Source organism: Pagrus major, chromosome 1 (genome assembly GCF_040436345.1).
Source record: "Pagrus major chromosome 1, Pma_NU_1.0".
In the NCBI taxonomy this organism is placed as follows: domain Eukaryota; kingdom Metazoa; phylum Chordata; class Actinopteri; order Spariformes; family Sparidae; genus Pagrus; species Pagrus major.
In genome coordinates this window covers 17,111,662-17,132,881 of record NC_133215.1, presented here as the reverse complement: position 1 = coordinate 17,132,881, position 21,220 = coordinate 17,111,662, and the positions used below count along the sequence as shown (strand labels likewise).

At 40.2% G+C, this 21,220-nt stretch overlaps 2 protein-coding genes across 3 annotated transcripts in view; both read right to left on the bottom strand.

Moving 5' to 3' along the window:
- Window positions 1-219: 219 nt before the first annotated feature.
- On the bottom strand, window positions 220-13,010 carry lonrf1 (LON peptidase N-terminal domain and ring finger 1). Its single transcript, XM_073466871.1, has 12 exons — window positions 12,272-13,010; window positions 8,683-8,801; window positions 7,683-7,805; window positions 5,799-5,990; window positions 5,469-5,682; window positions 5,020-5,125; window positions 4,800-4,914; window positions 4,557-4,678; window positions 4,283-4,441; window positions 3,915-4,077; window positions 3,518-3,670; window positions 220-1,829 (listed from the first exon to the last, which is right to left on the bottom strand). Exons 1-12 carry the CDS (start codon window positions 12,861-12,863, stop codon window positions 1,671-1,673), a joined length of 2,217 nt encoding a protein of 738 aa, XP_073322972.1. The 5' UTR covers window positions 12,864-13,010; the 3' UTR covers window positions 220-1,670.
- A 6,362-nt stretch (window positions 13,011-19,372) lies between these two features.
- Window positions 19,373-21,220, bottom strand: part of dlc1 (DLC1 Rho GTPase activating protein) — an 82,595-nt gene continuing 80,747 nt past the window's right edge. For both annotated transcript variants that reach the window (XM_073466850.1, XM_073466859.1), the window contains one exon: window positions 19,373-21,117. In XM_073466850.1, the coding sequence (XP_073322951.1) occupies window positions 21,018-21,117 (100 nt within the window). In that variant the 3' untranslated portion in view covers window positions 19,373-21,017. The remainder of the gene's footprint in view (window positions 21,118-21,220) is intronic.

The window sequence follows — 21,220 nt, the reverse complement described above, 5'->3', positions numbered from 1 at the left end:
TTTGTTTGTCAAAACTGATAAATCCACAATCATAACACCTAGAGATTTTTTTTGTCACACTTCCAAGCTACTTATTAAGTCATGAATATTCAATGTTATCAGGAATACTTTATACATTTTTTGAGAGGGCTTTAAAATGAGGTAAACGCTTCACTCTGCTGCTACAGATTGCTCAACATCTTCTGTTAAACAGATCAACAGTGGACACTTAGGCCGAAGTTGAAAAAAGAAGTTGATTTATTATTCAAATCGATAACTTATAACATCTGAGCAAAAAGCAAGATCTATCCAAAAAGCCTTTTTACAGATGATTTACATTTAACAGCCTTGACTTGAATTCTTCTGAATTCTTTACACAAATTATACACTGAAAAAAATACAAAAAAAACAATAAAACATACTTCATACAATGGTAACGGAATGGTAACCAAGCCAAAGCATCATGTTCAAATCACGATGCAATATGGTGTAAGGCAAATGCAGTAACGACCGAAGCACTGCAGGTACCGTCCTCTCTCCTCCGCGCAGACAGAGCAGCTTTGAATGAAGAATAATGCTAACCCACTGGCTGTTTACATGGTGTTCTTGTCTTGTTTTGATTTGTCACAATATTGCAAGACCCCTTTAGAATTTCTCATTACAAACACATGGTCAGAATGTACAAATACAACTTATAAATTAATTCAGTTTTAAGTTAATTCAATGGGAAGCTGAATCTTTTGGTTTAGAGGAGCAGGATCCCCATGACAAAGACATTTTCTTTTGGAAGATAGAAGTTAACTGTAAGTGGAAGAGAAGCATAAAGTCGAGATGAGATTTCAGGGCCATGCGCGTTCATCTGACGTAATGCTAAGAGCTAAAATGGCCCAACTCCCTTGACAACTTGGAAGTAACAGGAAAACGAAGGGAAGAAACACACAGCGTCTCATTCGTTTAACAGGAGGGTCCTTTGCCACTACTAAGAGGCAGCAATGGAAGTTGTGCGTGGTAAGCATGTGGGAAAAGTAAGTAAAAACAAAATGTGATGCCCGGAAGAGATCGATTAATACTTTCATCAGTGTTTAATACACATACACCACCCCTAAACTACATCTTGCTTTCACGTTTTGGACTTTCAGCATTTAGGATTTTGTTCCACAGAAACACCTCCAACGTCCCCCATGCCATCATCAATCCTACAGCCTGGAGACAAAAACTCCTTTTCACTGGTCTCACCAGAGATGATGCAACACAAACTCAAATACTTTCTTCACCTCGGCTCCATAAGCACTACCCTTAAAGAAGGTACACTCTAAAGTGATCGTTAGATTTACTACTCTGTAGCTGCTCTTCTCTCATTTCCACTAGGTCTTTCACAAATGCTCCTATGAAAATGAACAGAGAGCAGATGAGAATAGTTGCTGTCACATTTGTCTTTTTATTTTTTTAAATAATTTTGACAGTCACAAACAAATAATGTCCGTGTCCCTGAGGTGGTTTAGCCACATCTCCGGTTTCAGTGATCCACAGTTCAAGGGTGTTTCACCTTTGCTCTGATCTCACGAAGGCTTAAAACTAAGAACTGTAACGGGTCTTGTTTGTGGAATCTGATGTCAATCTAAACAAAAGTTGGCGAGATGTCGATTCAAGGTTGCTTGAGTCCAAAGGATGTCTGTGGTGGTGAGGAAGCTCTAGTTGTTGGGGATGCTCTGCAGATATGTGAGGATTTGCTGGATCTTCACCAGGCGTTCTTTGAGGGTGGTCATGGAGAGGACAGACAGCTGGTAGCGTGGGTCGATGGGGAGGACGGCCAGGAGCCACCAGCAGCAAGCTGGACCATTAGGAGTTGCCTGGAAGAGAGGAGGAAGAGTGTAAAACCTTTGATTTCACAACTAAAAACCTTGTCAATAATAATATTATAGGAGTCAAATTAAGTTCATCTGAGGGTCAGCTTGGAGTCCTGCAGGTTTCTGAACAGGATAATGTGACAAAATTTTGTGCATCGTCACCTCACAAGAATTCTTAACTTTTGAGTCAGACATTTTGTAATTTTAATTATAGAAACATTTTAAATATTTCCACAACAACAAACTGTGCCAACATTTGAAATAAAATCTGAATCGTGTCTATTTATAGTATAACACAACAAAGTCTCGGTATCAGACTCTGCACTCTGTTCTATCTGCCCTCTTTTTTAAGAGCTGTTATGAATTCCTTTCACCCAACTAATCTGTGAACAAAAAACTGTAATAAATATAGATTTAACTAACATTTCTGCAGTTGTTGCAGCACTGCAGCTGCTTCAGAATTAAAACCTTTAAATAAGTGTGTTTATATTTTATTGTTCATGAATTACCTATCACGGTAATCTGTCAGAGGAATGCATGTCTGTGTCAGAAGAAAAAAAAAAAATCGCTGTTTCTTTGAAACACAGAGCCTGTTTAATACGTCTGTACTACAGTCTACATTTTAGATTATATTAATCAAAGAATTACTGTGTCAGAAGTTACAAAACCCTGCCACCAAAGATCACGGCCAATAGTTTGTTGTTTCAGTGTGTGAGCACGTGGTAGAGTTTGGGATTCTCTTCATGACGCAACAGGGCCGGTGGGATTAGATGTGAAGCACCCATAAAGCTCTTAGCCTATATTGTCAATAGACTCCGCCCCGTGGTTGTCCTAAGAGCGGGGCTGTAATCCTTTTCAGCGCTGCGGGCTGCGAGCTGGAGCTGTGAGCTGAGCGCACACAATAACTGAGTTCCGGTATTAAGACCTCAGAGGCAGGTGAATCCATGGTAATGCGGGTTTCCCCAAAAGGCAAGTGTGTCATGAGATGATCCAGTTTTAGACTCACAGGTTGCAGTGCCAGACAAAGTAATAACAGCTTTCAAACCCTGCATTATTTGGTCGAAAATGACTGCTTTTGTAGAGCTCATCTGATACAGAATAATAATTATTATTATTTTAATAACAACAACAATAATAATAATAAAAGGTTATTATGTTTGTTTGCAAATGATCACAGTCTGTTTTTTTGTTTACATTTTACACAGCATCCCAACTGTTTTGGAATCAGGGTTGTGAAAAAATGACTGGTATCTTTGTTTATCTGCATATCTGGTTATTTAAAACGTTGCGACGACCACATTGTACTGGAGGCTGGCAGATAAACAAATGACTTGTTGTTCTCAACAGTCTCTGCTCCACCGTCTGCTCAGCTGCGATATGCTGCCGAGAATTTTCACAGATTGATCTACAAATAAGGCCAATGCCAATCACTCATTTTGACCCTCCAATATATCAGCCAAATGTATATTTTTGTGTGTAATAAGACCACAAATACAAGGGAACCACAGAAGGGAAACAAAAATGTACTTCTATTGTTAAAAAATGCAATCTCAAAGCAAATATTTACTCTAGTCCTTTGGCTCTGACTCAGGCATCTACACTCCTGCTAGTGCAGCATACAGCTCTGTCTGATATTTGATGTGGAATTTTCTTTAAAAATGTTTACAATAGCGAAAGATGTACATGTCTACCTGGATGTCATCTTCTCGTTCCGGCATTTCTCCAAAATGCTGCAGGATCTGGTTGTGGAAGCGGACCTTGAGGTTCTGGAACCAGTCGCGGGCCTGTTCATACACTGCATCATGCAGCTCTTGTAGTCTCTCGAACTCATCACTGTCCTCCACCTTAAAGAAAACAATTTATTAAGCTTTCAGTGTATTTTGGATTGCTTAAACGACATAGATTCATTCCTCTAAAAAGGAATTGGCAAAAGGTGACGACTCCTCTTTTAGTGACACCCCACAGTCAACTTCTGTCGACTAGAAAGGTTGTTTCTTATCTAATTACAGATCTTAGGTGGAGTATGACTATAAAAGCACAGCATACTGTAGAGAATATCATTCAAATGTTAGTCATTGTGGTTCTTACCCTGGTATCCTCCAAGTGTTCAATGTCAGCTGTACTGTAACCATCCTTCATTCCTCGAGACAGGACCCGGAAGCGTTTTCCTCCGATGGTATCCACGACTGATCGTCCATCGGGGAGGAAATGGACACTCCTGATGATTAGCATGCAGCCATAATCTACAAACCTGCAGAGAAAGACACAATATTTTTTAGGCCGTTAAGTTTTGGCAGTTCTCTAGTGATCCCCCTGAGATCAGAAGATCCACGAAATAATTATGAGCAGTTCATTTCCTGCTTGATTTTAGAACTCATGACTAGGAACCTCTTTTCTAGATGAGCAGAAAAGTCTAATTCGAGCAAATTTCCATGTGTTTGTGCCTGAATGCTTACCCTTTCTGGGGATCATTAATGCACATCCCAAACTGCCGCGTTCCCGTGTCCATGCAGCGGCGAATCATGAGGCGGTAACGTGGCTCGAAGACATGCAGGGGGCAAGGCACGGTGGGGTAAGCCATGGTACACACAAAGATAGGCACATTCTTCGTCAGGCTGCACAGAAGGAGAGAAACATTTTAGTCCCTGTAAGCCTCTCTGAACCTTCTGCACACAGAAACTCCTGATGATCAACATCGGAGTCAACCAGGCCAGAGACAGAAATACTCACTCAGAAAGCTCTCTGGTCTCCTCCACATGAGTTTTAGTCCTCTCTGCGTACTCCTGACTTAAATACTGTTTGATTAGAGTGTCCAAGACAGTCGTCACCATGTATTTACTTCGTGCAAGATACTGGAAAGAGCAGGATATGAGTTCATGATTAAAACAGAAAGCAAGGAACACACATTTTATTAGCACAATGCTAGCCCAGAAAGAACATCCAGATTCAATACATGCCAAGACTGGTTCTCACCTCTTTCAGGCTCTCTTTACAGAGGGGACACTGGGGCGTATGGTCCAAGCAGCGTTCCAGACAGCTTTTACAGAAGGTGTGGCCACACGGTGTAGTCACAGGCTCATAGAACAACCTGAAATGATCACACAGATGCAACATTTATTCTCAAAGTTCACTGATTTACAAGAGAACAATGTGAGCTGGCAGGTAAACCTTCAGGTAAGTCTGAGTCTGTTACCTCATGCAGAGAGAGCACTCCAGGTCATTGGGGTCCAGCAGGTCCCCGGGAACACTTCTACAGGTTTTAGCTTTGGCAGCCTGATGTTTGGAGCTTTGTGCCACACCTTAAATCAACCAGAAAAAGAAATCATTTCACAAATTATTCTCGTAACATCTCTGACATAAAGCAGTTGTTATATGGGTCACTATATACATTGTTGAGACATAGGATATGCTTACTAACGATAATCTAGTTTAATATTAGTGTAGGGTATACACAGCAGAACACAGAAGTACATTTCCCGGCACAAAGAGTCTGTAGTTCAGTGTACCATTACTACTGTTGGTTTGAGTTCTTATACACGTTACTGGTATATAAACAGAAGAAGAACATTTTTATTTTGATAATTTAAATATGATACATTGGGAAGAACAGAGGGCAAAGCAATGGTGGGATCAGCAGCTGACCTTGTTTTTTATGCTTGCTACTTCCACTGTACACAACACATGGCTCTGTGTCTGACACCGACAGCTTCCTCTTCAGCAGACTCCCCTTATCCTGGTCTCCCAACTGAGGAGCAGAACAAACTCTCTTCAGCCCCTCTTCACCACAGCTGGAGCCCTGCATTCGTAGCGAGTGTGCTCGGCTCAGACAAGGTCGCTCCAGGCTTTCCCATCGTCTCTGAATAATGACAGAAGAAAAGAGTAAGAAGATGATGATTATGAACACGTGGCCACGAGAGCATTAAATCAATCCATTCACAAATTACATAGCATCATCACTTAGTGTGCTAATACCTCCTGATTGTCCAGATAGTGGTGTGCCGAGGAGGCGCGGGCCTGGTGTTGTCTTTGGACCGGGCTCTGTGGTTGAGCTTGGGCATCGGCCACCAGGGTTTTACTGCGTAAGTGAGGCGATGTGTTCTGTGCCGTTTCCCTCAGGCCGACCTTGACGTTCTCATCAGCTGGGGAGAGCAGATCACACAGGATCTGTGAAAAGCACTTAGTTAGTTAAGGTCACCAAAGACAACTGACATAAAATTTAGATGATTATGAGCATTGTCAAATGATGCAAACTTGGATGCTGGTGTCCCTACTTATCATATTAACTTAATATTTAGGGAGAAAGAAGTGAGCTAAAACTGGGTTTAAACAACACATTAAACACACAGGCGCAACCTCGTTTTAAACTTCATGTATATGACACAGGAGCAGGGACCAGCATCTTTTCAAGTTCAAGCTTGTGTCTCTGAACTTCAGGTCATTTTAAACATATTCATAGCTTGCGCTCTAGTGCATCATCAGACAGACTGTCTCTTCAGATATCTTTACTTTTCCTCTATATTTGCATTATTTCCCAGAGTCCTGCTAGAAGAAATCATGTGTAAGAGTGATGAAGGTGTTGCTGAGTCCCTGGACCAAAGTTGGGATTTCAGTCATTTTTGTTTTTAATTTGTGCATATGCTCAATTGCATTAATCTGCTGTTTTCTTTTCATGGATAGTGGGGAAGGGCTTTGAGATTCTAAGGGTGATTACAGCTTCAACAAACTCGATTTGACAATCTATTGACGAATGCTGTCTGGCTCCCACAGTGTTGTAGATTGATGTCTTGCCTGACTCGTGTCTCTTTCAGGATAAGAAAGACAGCGAATTCAGACACTATCAATATAACGAGCAGCTCTTAACAACAGGTCCAATCAATTTTACACACTTCATATCAAGTGAAGACTGGAGATGACTAATGTGATTATGTATGCTTCCTTATACAATGATGATTCAGAGGAGTACACAAAACTTGAGCAGCCCAGGATGACAAAAAACTCAGATGTTATTCAGAGAACATATGGAGAACTGCATTACTTAACTGTGTGTCACTTATGTAACAACAAAACTGTGTTCCATCTACAAAGTGGTACTAATGTTATTATAGAGTCACAAGATCTGATCCAATTTCAACTTTCCAACAGCAGTTGCATGGCAAGATCCTAACAGAGAGAAGGGACTATCTTCATGGCTGAGAAAGTATGAACTTCATTTTGTTCCAGTTTAATTTCTTATATGTAACCACAATATATGGATGCAGCGCTGTGTGTGACAAATGTTTGTGTGTTTCTCAGACAAATTTACTTCCAATTTCTGTCACACAATCTGCAAATACTAAATTTTTTCCCCCAATTTACATAGACTGACTTGCATAAACATGGATTGGCATAATAATATGACCACTGTTTGTTTGTAGAACATGTGTCTGGATTGTGCCAGAGGACAATGCACAATGTAAATCCTATTAAAGACAATGCAATACCTGGTTATAGAACTGCACCTCTTCCTTGTCTCCAGTTAAATGTTTACTTAGACCAAAGCTTAAGTGGAATATTTAGATCCGTGCCAGGAAACGAGGAAGATTCCATTAAGTCACTGTAGTATAAAAGCAGATGCCAGCTATAAAAACAGAACAAATGGCTTTGTGCAATAAAGACCCTAACGTTTACGACTATCCAGTCAAAGAGATGAAGCAACAGTGCAAGTTGGCTAGCTCCTCCAGCATACGTTCATAATGGCTGGGTGACCTTAACCCAGCAGCCGGATGAAGCAGATGATAACAGAAGCTAATATTTACTCTTTTTCCCCATCCCACGCAAGCATACTAGTCGTAACTCCCTTCTCTTAAATTCTTTCACCTTTTCCACTTGTCTTTTAGCACAGGGGAAGTCTTCATCCAGGGCCAGGCATTGCAGGAAGACTTGGAGAGACTCGTCCACTTGGCCCATCTCATGTAGCACCATAGCTTTCCTAAACACAGCCTGAAAGGAAGGACAGTATGAAGGAAATGTTAAGGACCCTGTGTTTAAGTGTGTATGCATGCATCTTAAGAAAACACTGGATTTTGAACACATAAACAACTTCAACACAAGCAAGAGATGCAGCTTTTCCTAAATACATTATTTTTTCCTTCTATGAATCAATGTATTGCCAATTACTCAAGTGCTTGCACATGATATTCTTTGCACCAGAAAATTAATAATATCCCAGGCTTCAGACCAGACATTCGGTCTCCTGTTACTGATGTAACAGTCATTAATGGCTCTGACCTTAATCACTGCATTTTTCAGTTGTGGTCTAGAAAACATTCTTTAGTCATGATACTCTTTGGTACCTTATTTAACCCAAGACAAGGCCTTTCATACAATAAAAAGAGAAGAAGGTCGTTAAAAATATGCCTGTAAACAAACAAACCCACAGGATCTCCACAAAGAAAGTATTCTTTGATGGTGACTCAGTAAATCCATCTGCCACGACATGCATCCAAAATAACTTTAATAACAATTTTATTCTACATCAAAGCAAATTAATGAATAAACATGATTATGTATCTGCTGCCTGTGAACTGGCCTACAATTAACTTGTGACTGTAATCCAATGACAACAACAAACAAGGTGTTTCCCGTCTGTGGTTTTAGCAGCAGTCTTAAAATAAACCGTTTCTAAGTAACGGCTGGCTGACCAATATATTAGTCTGAACACATGCCAAAGGTTATGGCAGATGAGTGAATGTACTGGCAGTACCACCATCCAACCATCCTTATCCTTCCATCAGAAAGCGATACTAATAGTGAACACACGCTGAAAATTTCTGTAACACGGGATGACAAATTACTGCAGTATAAATGAGTGACCTACTTCAGCAGAACATCTGGAACCGGGACAAAATTCTGTGTCCTCCAAAGCCAGACGGTACTGTTTGAGAGCCATGTACGCCTCCGCTCGAGACAGCCTTGCCACCGTTGTCATCTCTGGATCTGCAGGAAACATGGGGAAATGGAGAGGGGGAGAAAATGTATTATTCCCTAAAAAGGGCATTTCTTAGTTTAAACAGATATAATGGAATTAAGGGTTATTGTAATGTCATGAAAAATAGCAAGTAACACCATACTGACTACATCTAATTGTCTACAATTCAATGGGCAAACTTATACCCATTCCCACAGGCATAGGCAGCTAGTGTTTACCTCAAAAGCACATTAACTCTGTTAATACATTACATAAACGCATGACATGCACAAATTATGTATGCCAAAGAAAAACAAGTTTCATAACCCTGACTTAGCAGCAAGAGATCAGTGGATTTTATTGTATTTTGCTTTAAAGGCAACACAAGAGCTACAAACACTGGCATGTACTTAAAAACAATAGCAAAGAATATTAAGAAGACATCTCTGAACATATTCAGAAATGGCTGAATTATTTTGGATGATAATAATAAGAAGGATTAGACCTGGCAATTTTATTCATGCCAATGTGGATCGTGTCAGGCATTCATCTCGTTACTCAACTATGTCGATTTGTTGTGAGCAAGTCTCAATCTATGATGCAGCCTATCCTGTAGACGTTACCGACTAATGGATTCTTAGTGGATTAAGTTTACCTGCATTCCATCACAAGTTCAATAAGTTTCACTTTCTTCACTGAATTACAGTTTTTCAGCACATGGCATGCCATCAATACATGTAATTTATAACCTCTCACTGAGACACATGAGTTCATTTATCTGATTTATGGCAGATACTAATGTGAACAGGACCACGGGTAGTTTGTCTAAACATCTGAACATTCTGTCTCTACGGTTGTCTGAAGCGCTGAGAGCCAGTGCTGTCAAGAGCAGGTGGTCTGTGCAGCAGTGACATCCGTCTGCATCCTTGACCCAATGACTAATCAACGTTAGAGGGTGAAACACCATTTAATCCTCATTTAGGCTTTAATTTCCTTTTTAGGTTAGTTTGGCATTTACACCTTTAATGGACAGACTACAATAACGAGGCAGACAGGAAACAAGGGGAGAGAGACGATTATGACAAACATGCATGGCCCTCCAGCTTGAACCGCAGTGTAGACATTGCAATTATGTTGCATGCCCTGTAACCAATTAGTTACCGGTTGGCTTCGATTCACTGATTTTGTGAGGGCAACTGAGTTTCACAATATAGTAACACAGCAGATTGTGCAACCTCATTTTGGAAAGAGGTATGGGCTGCACGATATGAATAGAAAAAGTCATATTTTGATTATTTTGACAAATATTATGATTGCAATGTGATTCAAGATTAGTGAAAATGATCATTTTGCATCACAATCTTAATTTTCACTGAAAAAAAAAATCAAAATCATGACAATGTGACATTTGTGAACATGTTTTCTTACATCTGGAGAACAAGATTTGTAGACAAGAAATCAGTGCCGCACTGCAGTACTTCATTTTAATGCTGTTCTGTCACACATTTTACTTTTACTGAAAATTGCTGCTTCTTGAAATTTGCATATTGCCCTTATCCACGTTGAAATTAATTATACTTAAATTATTAGTTCAGCACTGAAAGAGAGGTTATGTTCTCACGTTACGTTCTTAATGCCTTTCGTCAGTCAATCTGCCCTTGAGCCAATGAGTATGTAGTAAGCGAAAAAAAGGACAATTCATAAAACATAACATGAGGAGACAAGATATTTCAGTCTAGCTCTTCGTGTGGTTAACTGTGGTTAGGCGTTCCATTAGCGTCAGGATCGCTCAGCCTCTGACGGCACAGTTGTCTAGCTTAAGTCTGTCACTGGATATCTCGCAGGCAGTGTTTGAGTAACAGGGGTCAACAGGGATACAGCAAGGTTACATATGTGTGTTATATCATTTGACCCAAATACCATGGCTGTTTCCATAAGCTCCCGTAAACCAGGTAAAAATTCCAGAATGATTTTCCGGCCTTACTGTCAGAGCAGCAGAACATTTGTCCGGGTGAGGGAGACAAATTAATCTTAACCGCTGCATATAGGGACTCCCAATAACCAGCTTATGACAACAATAAATTAAGTTTGTTTAAGTACCACATTCACAGTTGCACTAAATTGATTTTTTTTCAGCTGACACAGATAACTGATATTTAAAAAAAGGTTAATTACCTGTAGTTTATTCACACCTGAAGGTAAGAAAGGCTTAGCGTAGTGAACAAAGATGGATGATTTACTATTCTATAGCTCTAGTAAAATTTACTCTGTCCCCTTGTGATGTATGGACTTAGTATTGAAATCGTGTTTACTTCATCTAAAACAGTATAGAACGTCTCGTCTCTGTGTTTATGGTTGCTAACAGCCACCGACTGTATCATAGTTTGTAAGTGCTGTGCTTGTAAATGATAGCAGTTTATTTTCATATTACTGGCTTAATTTATCAGCTGGAATTTCACTGATACAAACAGACAGTAATATACATTTTCCTAATATTAGTCTGATAATGCATTGTTCCAATATATATGTTGTGCATCTCTAATTACAAAAGCATGAAAAAACTGGAAAAAAAAAGTGACAGTTGTTCTCTCCTGCATGATTAAAACAAGACTATCTGGTCTGAAGGCTGCACTAGGCACACAATGCATCATATGGTTTATGTTTGTATTTAGGTACTGATATGCTCATATGTGCTCAGTGAACGTGCAGGATGTTCCCAGCACCTGGACGTTTAGTGCTTTGCTCAAGAGCACATCAGACCTTTGTTGCCACTGGTGAAAGTAGCGTATCTCTTCACTTCACTTATGCAAGGATTTGCACACGCAGCCACAAAACCTCCTCAGTCAGTGGCTTGTTGACTATAACGTTGAATCATCTGCCACAGAAGCAGCCCAGTACCTCACATTGCATAACGTTAATAGTCTATCACAAAAGCCAACTCACTGCCTTGCTGAGTGTCTATCTGGACCACCAGCCTCCTAAACTGACCCACTTACATGCGCATTCATTCCCGTTTTAACATATTTATGAAACCGTGGCTCGTAACAGCCATCACGATTACAAAATACAAATGCCCTCCCCCACGTTTTTTTTTTTTTTTTAATTTTGTACAAGTTACAAAACCTGTCCCAGGGTGTCATGACCTGCCTTATGCAACTTTCACCGAGCGCGCATGCGCAGCTTGTGGACTTTCGTAAGCAGGACACATCAGGTCACACGACAGCCAATGGGAGGTGATCTTCAGCAGCGTGACACATGGGAGTGATGCTTGTTCAAAATGTTGGTCAGTAGAGCTCACTCTACTTATCCCCTCAGGATCCACTGACAACAAACAAACACTATCACACTTTCACGTTCATATCATTAAAACACGGGATTAATTCAGTGGCGTTTCAATAACACATAATATTCCCATCATCCCCACTGAGCGTGCGCACTTCCAGGTCACACCTCCCTCCCTCTTTGAGCATGGATGTAAGGTTATTTCAACAACACTTACCACGTTGGATAACGCAGGTGGCTAGCGACACCGCTTCTTTAAAGCGTCTTCTTCTGCACAGCTCGTCCACCTCATTTAGTGTTTTGGCCGTTTTCAGCTCCTCGGGGAACCACTTCTCTAAGAGTCCGCACAGAATTACATTCACTTTCTCCTCGCCCGTCACGGCTTCCTTGCACAGCTTACATTTGGACAGCAGCCGTCGTTGTAAACACCTTTTACAACACGAGTGTCCACAGGCTAGGGTCACAGGTTCACCTATGAAGCTACGGCAGCTGGGACAGTCGAACACATCATCCCCGGTGTTGTCCTCCGTGTCCGACAGCGCGTGTGGCCCTGTCGTTTTCGTCTTGAAGTTGCGGAGGATACAGTCCACGAAAGTGCTTAAATGCTCTGGTCGCACAGGGCCGTACCGCATAGCCGCTGAAAACCAGTCAATGGCTTCTTTGAGGCAGTTTTCCGACGCTAACGCGTTAGCTTTCTGTAGTATGAGTTGATGGTGGTCCTCGTCTTCGGAGGCGTTGTCAGAGTCAACGCCGATGAAGAAGCCGCTCCTCTCCTCCGCCGCGTCCTCCACTTGCTGCTGGAGCGACATGGTGAGAAAAAATAAAATGTTATGGCGGAGAAGGTTTTCTTCTGTTGGCGTGTCTATACATTTCGATAGCTGCCTTTTAGCGGTCCAGCACGGTATAGCGGAGCGACTTTCTCACAGCCACCCGTGTGTTACGTAAAAAATAGCGTCACGTGAGCAGAGAAGTCGCGCTGTGATTGGCCAGAACGACTCGGTTACAAAACCCAGCGCTCGAAAGTTTCATAACTACGGAAGAGACGCAGAGAAGTTATCTGGAGGAGAAGGCCAGGTCACAGCGCTCCTGTCTGAGCCCAGAGCTCTCTGACTCTGTGGTACAAAACTACAGCTAACACATGTGATATAAGTCGCTGTTGATATATTCACCGGAGAGTTTGAGCTTTTTCAAGGCTGTCAAGAAAACTTGCCCGGAAAACCCTTTTATAACTGGTTGTGTAAGAAGATTTTGTAACGCCTTCTAGTGTCAATTTTATGTAATTTATTGTATTCTCCCTAGCTGTGTCTAACCCATTTTACTGTCGCTTTCTATCACATGCTTGACAGTAACCTTCATATTTGTCTTTCTGTGCATCTCCTGTGTGTGTGCACATTTTGCACAAAAAAGAAGGGGGAGGGGATCAGTGCAAGCGTGAATTGAGGGCACTTTTATTTTTGTGTTTATATTTGTAATTTGTGATGATTATAAAACAATTTTGCACATAAATTAGCCTTCTACGTGCTCAATAATATAGTTAAATACATAAAAGAGCCTTGTGATTGTGATTTTTAGTGGCCACAGCATTGGGAGGAAGAGGTGAGGAATATTCAGTTGGTCACAATCTGCAACCACATCACTGGATGTGACGGCCACTAAAAATGAAAATCACAAATTACATATATAAAAAAAATAATAAATGTGCCCTAGCTCTATTCATGCTTGCACTGATTGTTTTTCTTTCTTTCTGGTGCAATGTAATGTACGCAAAGCTCTTTTATTTTTATTATATATGTCCTGTGTGCAGGACTTGGGGACATCTAGTGATGTGGTTGCAGATTGTGACCAACTGAATATTCCTCACCCCTTCCTCCCAATACTGTGGCCACTAAACATAACAATCATTAATTACAAATATAAGTGCAAAAATAAATGTGCCCTCTACTCATGCTTGCACTGATTTTTTTCTTTCTTTTTGGTGCAATGTAATTGACGCAAGGCTCTTTTATTTTATTTAACTATATAATTGCGCAAGTAGAAGGCTAATTTATGTGCAAAATTTTTTAGTAATCATCACAAATTCACAAATTACAAATATAAACACAAAAATAAATGTGCCCTCTATTCATGCTTGCACTGATTCCCCCCTTTCTTTTTTGTGCAAAATGTGCACACACACAGGACATGCACTGAAAGACAAATATGAAGGTTACTGTCAAGCATGTGATAGAAAGTGACAGTAAAATGGGTTAGACACAGCTGTCCCCGAAGTACTGCACACAGGACCTATAAATAAAAATGAAAGAGCCTTGCGAACATTACATTGCACCAAAAAGAAATAAAAACAATCAGTGCAAGCATTAATAGAGCTAGGGCACATTTATTTTTGTGTTTATATTTGTAATTTGTGATGATTATCACCAATTTTTGCACATGAATTATCCTTCTACTTGCTCAATTCTAAAGTTAAGGGTCCAGTGTGTTGGATTTAGAAGGACTTTCGGGCCGAAATGCAAAAAATATTAATAATTATGTTTTCTTTTTATATAATATATAATATATAATCACCTGAAACTGAACCGTTGTGTTTTTGTTAACTTTGAATGAGCCTTTTATATCTACAGAGGGAGCGGGGTCCGCCATGTTGCACCACCAGGTTTCTACAATAGCCCAGAAAGAACTAACCAAACACTGGTCATAGAGAGGGTCGTTCACATTTTTTTTTCTTTCATTTTTAGTGGCATTTTTAGTGTCGTGACAGTATTGGGAGGGTAAGGCGAGGAATATTCAGTTGGTTACAATCTGCAACTACATCGTTAGATGTTGCTAAATCCTACACACAGGAGCTTTAAACAAAATTAAAGAGCCCTGCTTACATTACATTGCACCAAAAAGAAAGAAAAACAAACAGTGCAAGCATGAATAGAGCTAGGGCACATTTATTTTTGTGTTTATATTTGTAATTTGTGATGATTATGAACAATTTTTGCGCATGAATTAGCCTTCTAATTGCTCAGTACGATAGTAAAATAAAATAAAAAAGCCTTGCACACATTACATTGCACAAAAAAGAAAATAAAAAAATCAGTGCAAGACTTTACATTTGTGATTTGTGATGATTGTCAACATTTTTTCACATAAATTTGCATTCTAAATATTAGAACATTGCATATGATCTGATATCAGCCTACATTCTGTAATATATCCAACTCAAAATAATGATAAAGTTTGTCCGTAAAGCAATTTTCAGAACACTGTTGCTTTACAGAACAAGATAAAGGTACACACAGCCACCATAAAAACATACAAATAGTACACACACTGAAGATTTAAACAACAAAACATGAAAACACAGCAGAATGCTGCACTATGCATCCAGCCATCCAGCTCCTCTCCAGGCAGACACCCTGTCTACATTTAAGAATAGACTTAAAACTTTCCACTTTGATAAAGTTTATAGTTCGAGTCTTTTTTTCCACTTCCACATCCAAAAAAAATCTTAACTGATCTGTGAAAATATACATAATGTGAAGGTCAAAAGCTACTGATTGACCCTTATATCCAATCACCCTTTCATAACCCAGTATAGCTCAGACACAAGAGAAGCTTAGTGCAGATCTGCTGTCACGTCATGCTGCTGTCTGTCGCCTCCCATCATCACCTGTCAACTCGTGTGGTCGTCTGGACTACAGCTGACCCGTGGCCACAGCGCTGCTTGTGACAGCACTGAGCTACAGTTGAATAACATGTCAAATGAAAAATGAAAATGGGCAAAATAAATAGCCTTCACAACAAGGAGCACTAATCCCTTCTAGTATTATGACTTAATAGATGGCATTAACACTAAAAAATACCTTTGTTATCTTGTATTGTTTAGTCACAAAGACAAAACAATCAGTGTTTCTACCACTGATGACATTTTTTTTCATTTTCAACCTGGTGCAGCCTGTAGTCTGTGTGGAGGCACTGCCCTCTAGTGGCCAAAGTGGTTCACTACTCCATTAAAGACTGGCAGAGAAGTGCAAAATGCATCCTAAAGAAAAGTACGACATGAATATTTAATAAACGAGTGGACACAACTGGGGAAAATAAAGGCAAAAAGTGTGTGTTTTTACAGACAAAAACAAACAACAAAATATCATATTTTACTGAAAGCTGAAATAGTGAAATGAGAGGAGACCCACACGTCCTATTTACTGTCAACATAACATACATCAGCCACAACATTAAAGCCACTGGCAGGTGATGTGAATATCATTGATCATGTTGTTAATGCAATGCTCTGTGTGTGAGTCATCATGTCAAAATGTGGAGACAACTTTTGTAGCGGGGGCCTACCATAGAAGCACTTTTTGAGTATTTTGCCAGGTGTTTATATGTGTATTTGTTACAGTCAAGAAACTTTGCAGGTGTGTAGTTGAGAACAAAATGAAGGCTGAGTTGTAAAATGGGCATGGTCTGAGCAAGGGTGCCTGAACTAGGGGGTTAGGGTGTAGAAACTTTACGCCCCTGGCCGAAATTTGTTTGAAGTTGCGGATCACTGTATTCCAGTTCCAATCACTGAATGTCATATATTCCACCTTTAAGTGAGTGCTCACATTATATGGTCTAAAGAGTGGAGAGAAGTCAGTTGTGGGTGAGCTAGTCCTATCCCAAATAACCAGCAGAGGACAGTGTTGAACTGTCTAACAAACATTAGTTTTTACTTACAGTCCAGCTCAGTGACCCCTTGTGTTTGGTCTGAGACATTTGAACACAGCACTAGCTGGGTGTGCTCCATGCCTTTTAGCTCTTGTTTGCCACACAGGTTGAATAAAATATTTGGAGGATGGAGTGAGCACACATGCTGCCATATTAGGACTGTGATTCGACCCTTCCACGTCTGGTACAGCAGTGATTAGGTCATTAAAACAACTAGACAGTGTGTATGAGTGTGTGTAGGTGTATTTTTGCAGGCACATTCTCTTCATGAGTCAGTATACACCAGCCTAATTTTTTGGATAGAAGGATCTGGTTTTGCCCTCCTAAAAACTGAGAGTTTGGAATTTCTGGAATACCGAGATAATCAAGAATGATATGAGGTCAACTGTAGAAACATTGTTTGGCTAAAACTTTTCCATGTTGACTCTTAAAACATGCTGTTATCACGATGACATACCATTCCTGTTGCCACAATACAACAAGTTATCCATCAGAGCATTCCAGTCCACGTGGAGGTATGCCACCAAGAGTCCCCGCCAGATATCTGGTACACCTGCGACATTTGTTGACGACACAGCTCTGTTTTACCTGCATGATATGATGCGAAGAATTAACGTTTTAAAAACTCATCCTTTGCAGCCAATAATGATTAAAAAAAGAATGAAAGGTATCAAATCTGTAAGACTGAAGTTTGGAGAAGTGTGTCTCTATTTGATGCAATGGTGTAGCCATAAAAATCAAGGGGTGCTGAGTTTGATATACTCACTCATTTAGCATCATGGCAGAGTATTTAAAGTACATGATAAATGTGATGTTGTCAAATTATCAACCGTGTGTGAATAAATAGCAGTTTTCACATTACAATGTCTATGTATTGTGTTGCAGAGATATCTACTGAGGTTAGCATGCTAACCAGCTAGCCCCAGCCCATGCGGGACCAAAGCTCCTGTGCTAGCAGTCTAAACACCAACACTGTCCTGATCCCTGAGCTTCCAGTCCAAACTGCTAGCTGTGTGGCTAACTGAGCTAACTAACTAACAGCAGCAACAGCTAGCAGCAGTTAGCAGGTTACTGTGGCGATATGCTGCCCCCTTTTTGTTTTGAGTTTGACAGGTTGCCGGTTCTTACATATTGCACCTCTAAGGCTACACACTTGGTAAATGACCGGAAACAAGATATTTCAGTCAAATCTGTAATACGCAGGTTAGCGCTGATGGTGTCAGCTGTGCTGCTTGTCAAATGTGCAATGAAGACCAATGTGCAAATCATGGAGTAAAATGGGTTTATTTGCATATTTTAATGAGTTTGTTGTGTGTTAACCTCCTTGCAGTTGAAGCAGTAACCATGATTGATAAATACATTTATAGTGAACTTATGTCGTCAATGGTTTTTTGTAAACGAACAATATAAAATGCTTTACAAACCATTTATTATGCAATTGTAAAGGTTTATGAACCTCAGCTGCAACTTTACAATAAATAATAAGTTAATACAAATAAACTTTTCATTGTTTGTTGACAGTGAAACAACCATAAACTAAAGTTAAGCCAACTATAAATGTGTCATTTATTAATGAGGGTTATCATAAAGTGTTACTGTTGAAGCCTGCTGTCAGTCTTCAGTCTGACCACCCACTTTTAACTATTTATTTTATAAAATCCAAGACTAGCGGTGCTGATTTTCTCTGGTTCAGGAGGAAAACAGAAGAGATTCCAAGTTGTAAAAACAAAAAGTAAACAAAGAATTCAAAACACACGTTTTGACACGTTTGTATTCATTTATCAATGTGGGAAACCTTCTGCGTCGGATTCTCAAACAACGCTGCAGGAATGCAGCCCTGGTGCTGACTCTCGGTCAGCCTTATCTGGTCCTGCATAATCTCCCCGAGGTGTTTGGGTTCCCAGCAGAAATACATACACATGTACGTGCAAAAACATACCACACACACACACAAGGGTGAGTCTCTCGTTTTAATGCTAGTTCCTGTGTTGCACTCAAGTGGAGCGTACATGAAGTGTTCAAGGTCCATCAGAAAAAAGTGTGTGCATTGTCTTGACAGTCAGCTTTTAAAATCAAGTTAACACTTGTTTCTGCTGTCAGGAAAGTGTTCGAGCAGTATGAGTGTTGTATATAGACCATAATGATTCCAATGTTTCGATAAGGGCAAAGCGTGAACAAAAAATACAGCAAGTAAAGATGCTATTCCCCCTACAGACGGATACTTCTGGTTTTGTCGAGTGATTAAAAACATAAAGGGGTACATTAACCCCTGCTCTGACCCTTGGACCCCCTCTTCTTTGCCGCATGACTGCCCCCCCTTCAGTCTAGACCAGGCCAGCTGTGGTACAACGGACCCCATTGTCTTCTGTTATGTAAGAAACAAGACAACGAGTGAGATCACCATCTACCAAGCCAGTTGATACCCCACTGCACACAGCTCACGCCTCTCTGGCCCGGTTATGGATTTAGTGGTGTGGAATGAAGGGAAAGAGAGCGATGATGTGGAGTTGAGTTAGTCTGGATCTGAGGAGGTGTAATAAACTGCAGTGTAAACAAATAACTGAGGATTATGAGGGATTGGAAGCCTCCCTGTACACTCATTGTTACATAACTCTCAAGACACAATGCTTTTTTATTTTAATACATTTAATAGTGCACTTTGATTAACCTGTACAGAAATAATATTAATAAAAAAGATAAAACATTTGTCCATTTCTGTAACACAAAGCTTTAACATTTACATTAAAATAAAATAAAATGGTATGATACAAAACAAACAGATATCTGAGGTATAAATATATTTGTTTTAAATTAACTGTCATTGTCATGCGTTATTATTTGGCAGAGACACAGTTAAAGGTACAAACACTTACGATATGAACAATGGCTTAGTGTATTAATCCTACGACTCCACATGACAAACCCTCAGACTGAAGCGTGAGTGTTACGTAATGAAGGTCAACTTTGTTATGAGGACCTAAATCTCTTTTTTTTTAATACACCAACATGACAGCACAGAGAAAGAAGCTTACACAAAGATATTTTCCTTCCGTTTGAAATCACACAAACATTCAATCTGCCCTCTTCTTTACAGTAAAACCTGTAAAATCTCCACCTTTATAAAAGGACCTTTTTTTCTGTTTACTTCTCATCTTTTACAGGGCTAGCTAGAGGTTTCTGTTGAAAGTTAGAACAGTGCATTGTTTTTTTATCTGTTCTGTGTGAAATTAATGTTTTTTAAATGTATACAAGTGATGTCGAGCTGACAACAATGTTTAAAAAAGTGAACTGACTGTGCTTTTAACGACACTACCTCTAGGTCTTTAATAGTGAGGAAAAGCTCAACATGCGGAAGCCACTTCTTTCAGCTTTTTCCGAATTTGGTCCTTTGCTGTAGATCTGTTGGTCTTAATTTTTTCCCATGCATCTTCCAAACTTCCCATCAAGCTCATGTCACGTGGAGTTGAATTTTTAGTTTGCTTGATGAAGTGAGCACACATCTATCTGTATCTTAGTAAAAGCGGCCCTTTCTTTGATCGTTCCCTCTCTTATTGGTGAGCCAGCCACCGATTCTCATCTGTCTCTGCCTCCCTCTACTGAAACACTAAAAACCCTCTGTGCCACCAGCCACCTGTCATCTCACTACATCCTGCCTATTGTCTCTACTCCGTCTGCATATTACCAGCACATTCGCATCTTTCTTCACCCATGGATTCATCAATCAACTGACCATAATATTGTCTACTGTGCTTTGCTGTAACAGAAAAAGAAAAAGACAGAGGTAACACGAGACGGACACAAACCATTACCGTGATCACAATACTGTATGTACACATTATGCTGCCACTGGAAACCAGTGCGAGGAATATGTATTTATTAACCGTTTGTTGCTTTGAACTCTCATGCACACACACGCACGCACGCCTCTTTGCTTCTCAGAAGCAATAGCACCCTTTGGATAAACCTCACGTCCCGTATCAGCGACATCATGTCCTTTGGCCCGGATAAATGTTTGTGTGACTTGAGTCCTCTTGGCAGCACACAGACAGCCCCAACAGAGCAGTTTGAAATGATAGCATCAGTCAAAAATAGTCCTTCAATCCAGGATCCAGGATTTGTTAGCATGAAGAGGTTTGGACCCAGTTTACCTCTCTGTTGGGATGGATGGAATGAGTCATTTTGAGTCATCTGTGGGATCCAAATTATGGTCCAGGGGTTCAAAGGAGCTGCTGTGCCTGTTGTCTCTGAAATTGCACACTGCTTTCTTATTTGTCCAAGGGCACTGTGAATGAGTCACGTAACCGTGCCACCTCAGCAGCACACAAGTGTCCATACAGTTTATTGTACCACTCTGGGAAACGACCCCTGAAGAAAGCAAAGGAGACATGGTATTAGCTCATTGTGCCATCAGCTAAAAGACATTAAATGAACCCAAAATGTGTCTTTGCTCCTGTCAGTCATTCTCTCA

Excerpts from the sequence above, each read along its gene's own strand:
- lonrf1 (XM_073466871.1), bottom strand. The coding sequence starts at position 12,863 with ATGTCGCTCCAGCAGCAAGTGGAGGACGCGGCGGAGGAGAGGAGCGGC. Across the intron at positions 5,126-5,468 it reads TAGCAAGCATAAAAAACAAG|GTGTGGCACAAAGCTCCAAA; the intron begins GTCAGCTGCTGA and ends GGTTGATTTAAG. Across the intron at positions 3,671-3,914 it reads AACACTTGGAGGATACCAGG|GTGGAGGACAGTGATGAGTT; the intron begins GTAAGAACCACA and ends GTTTTCTTTAAG.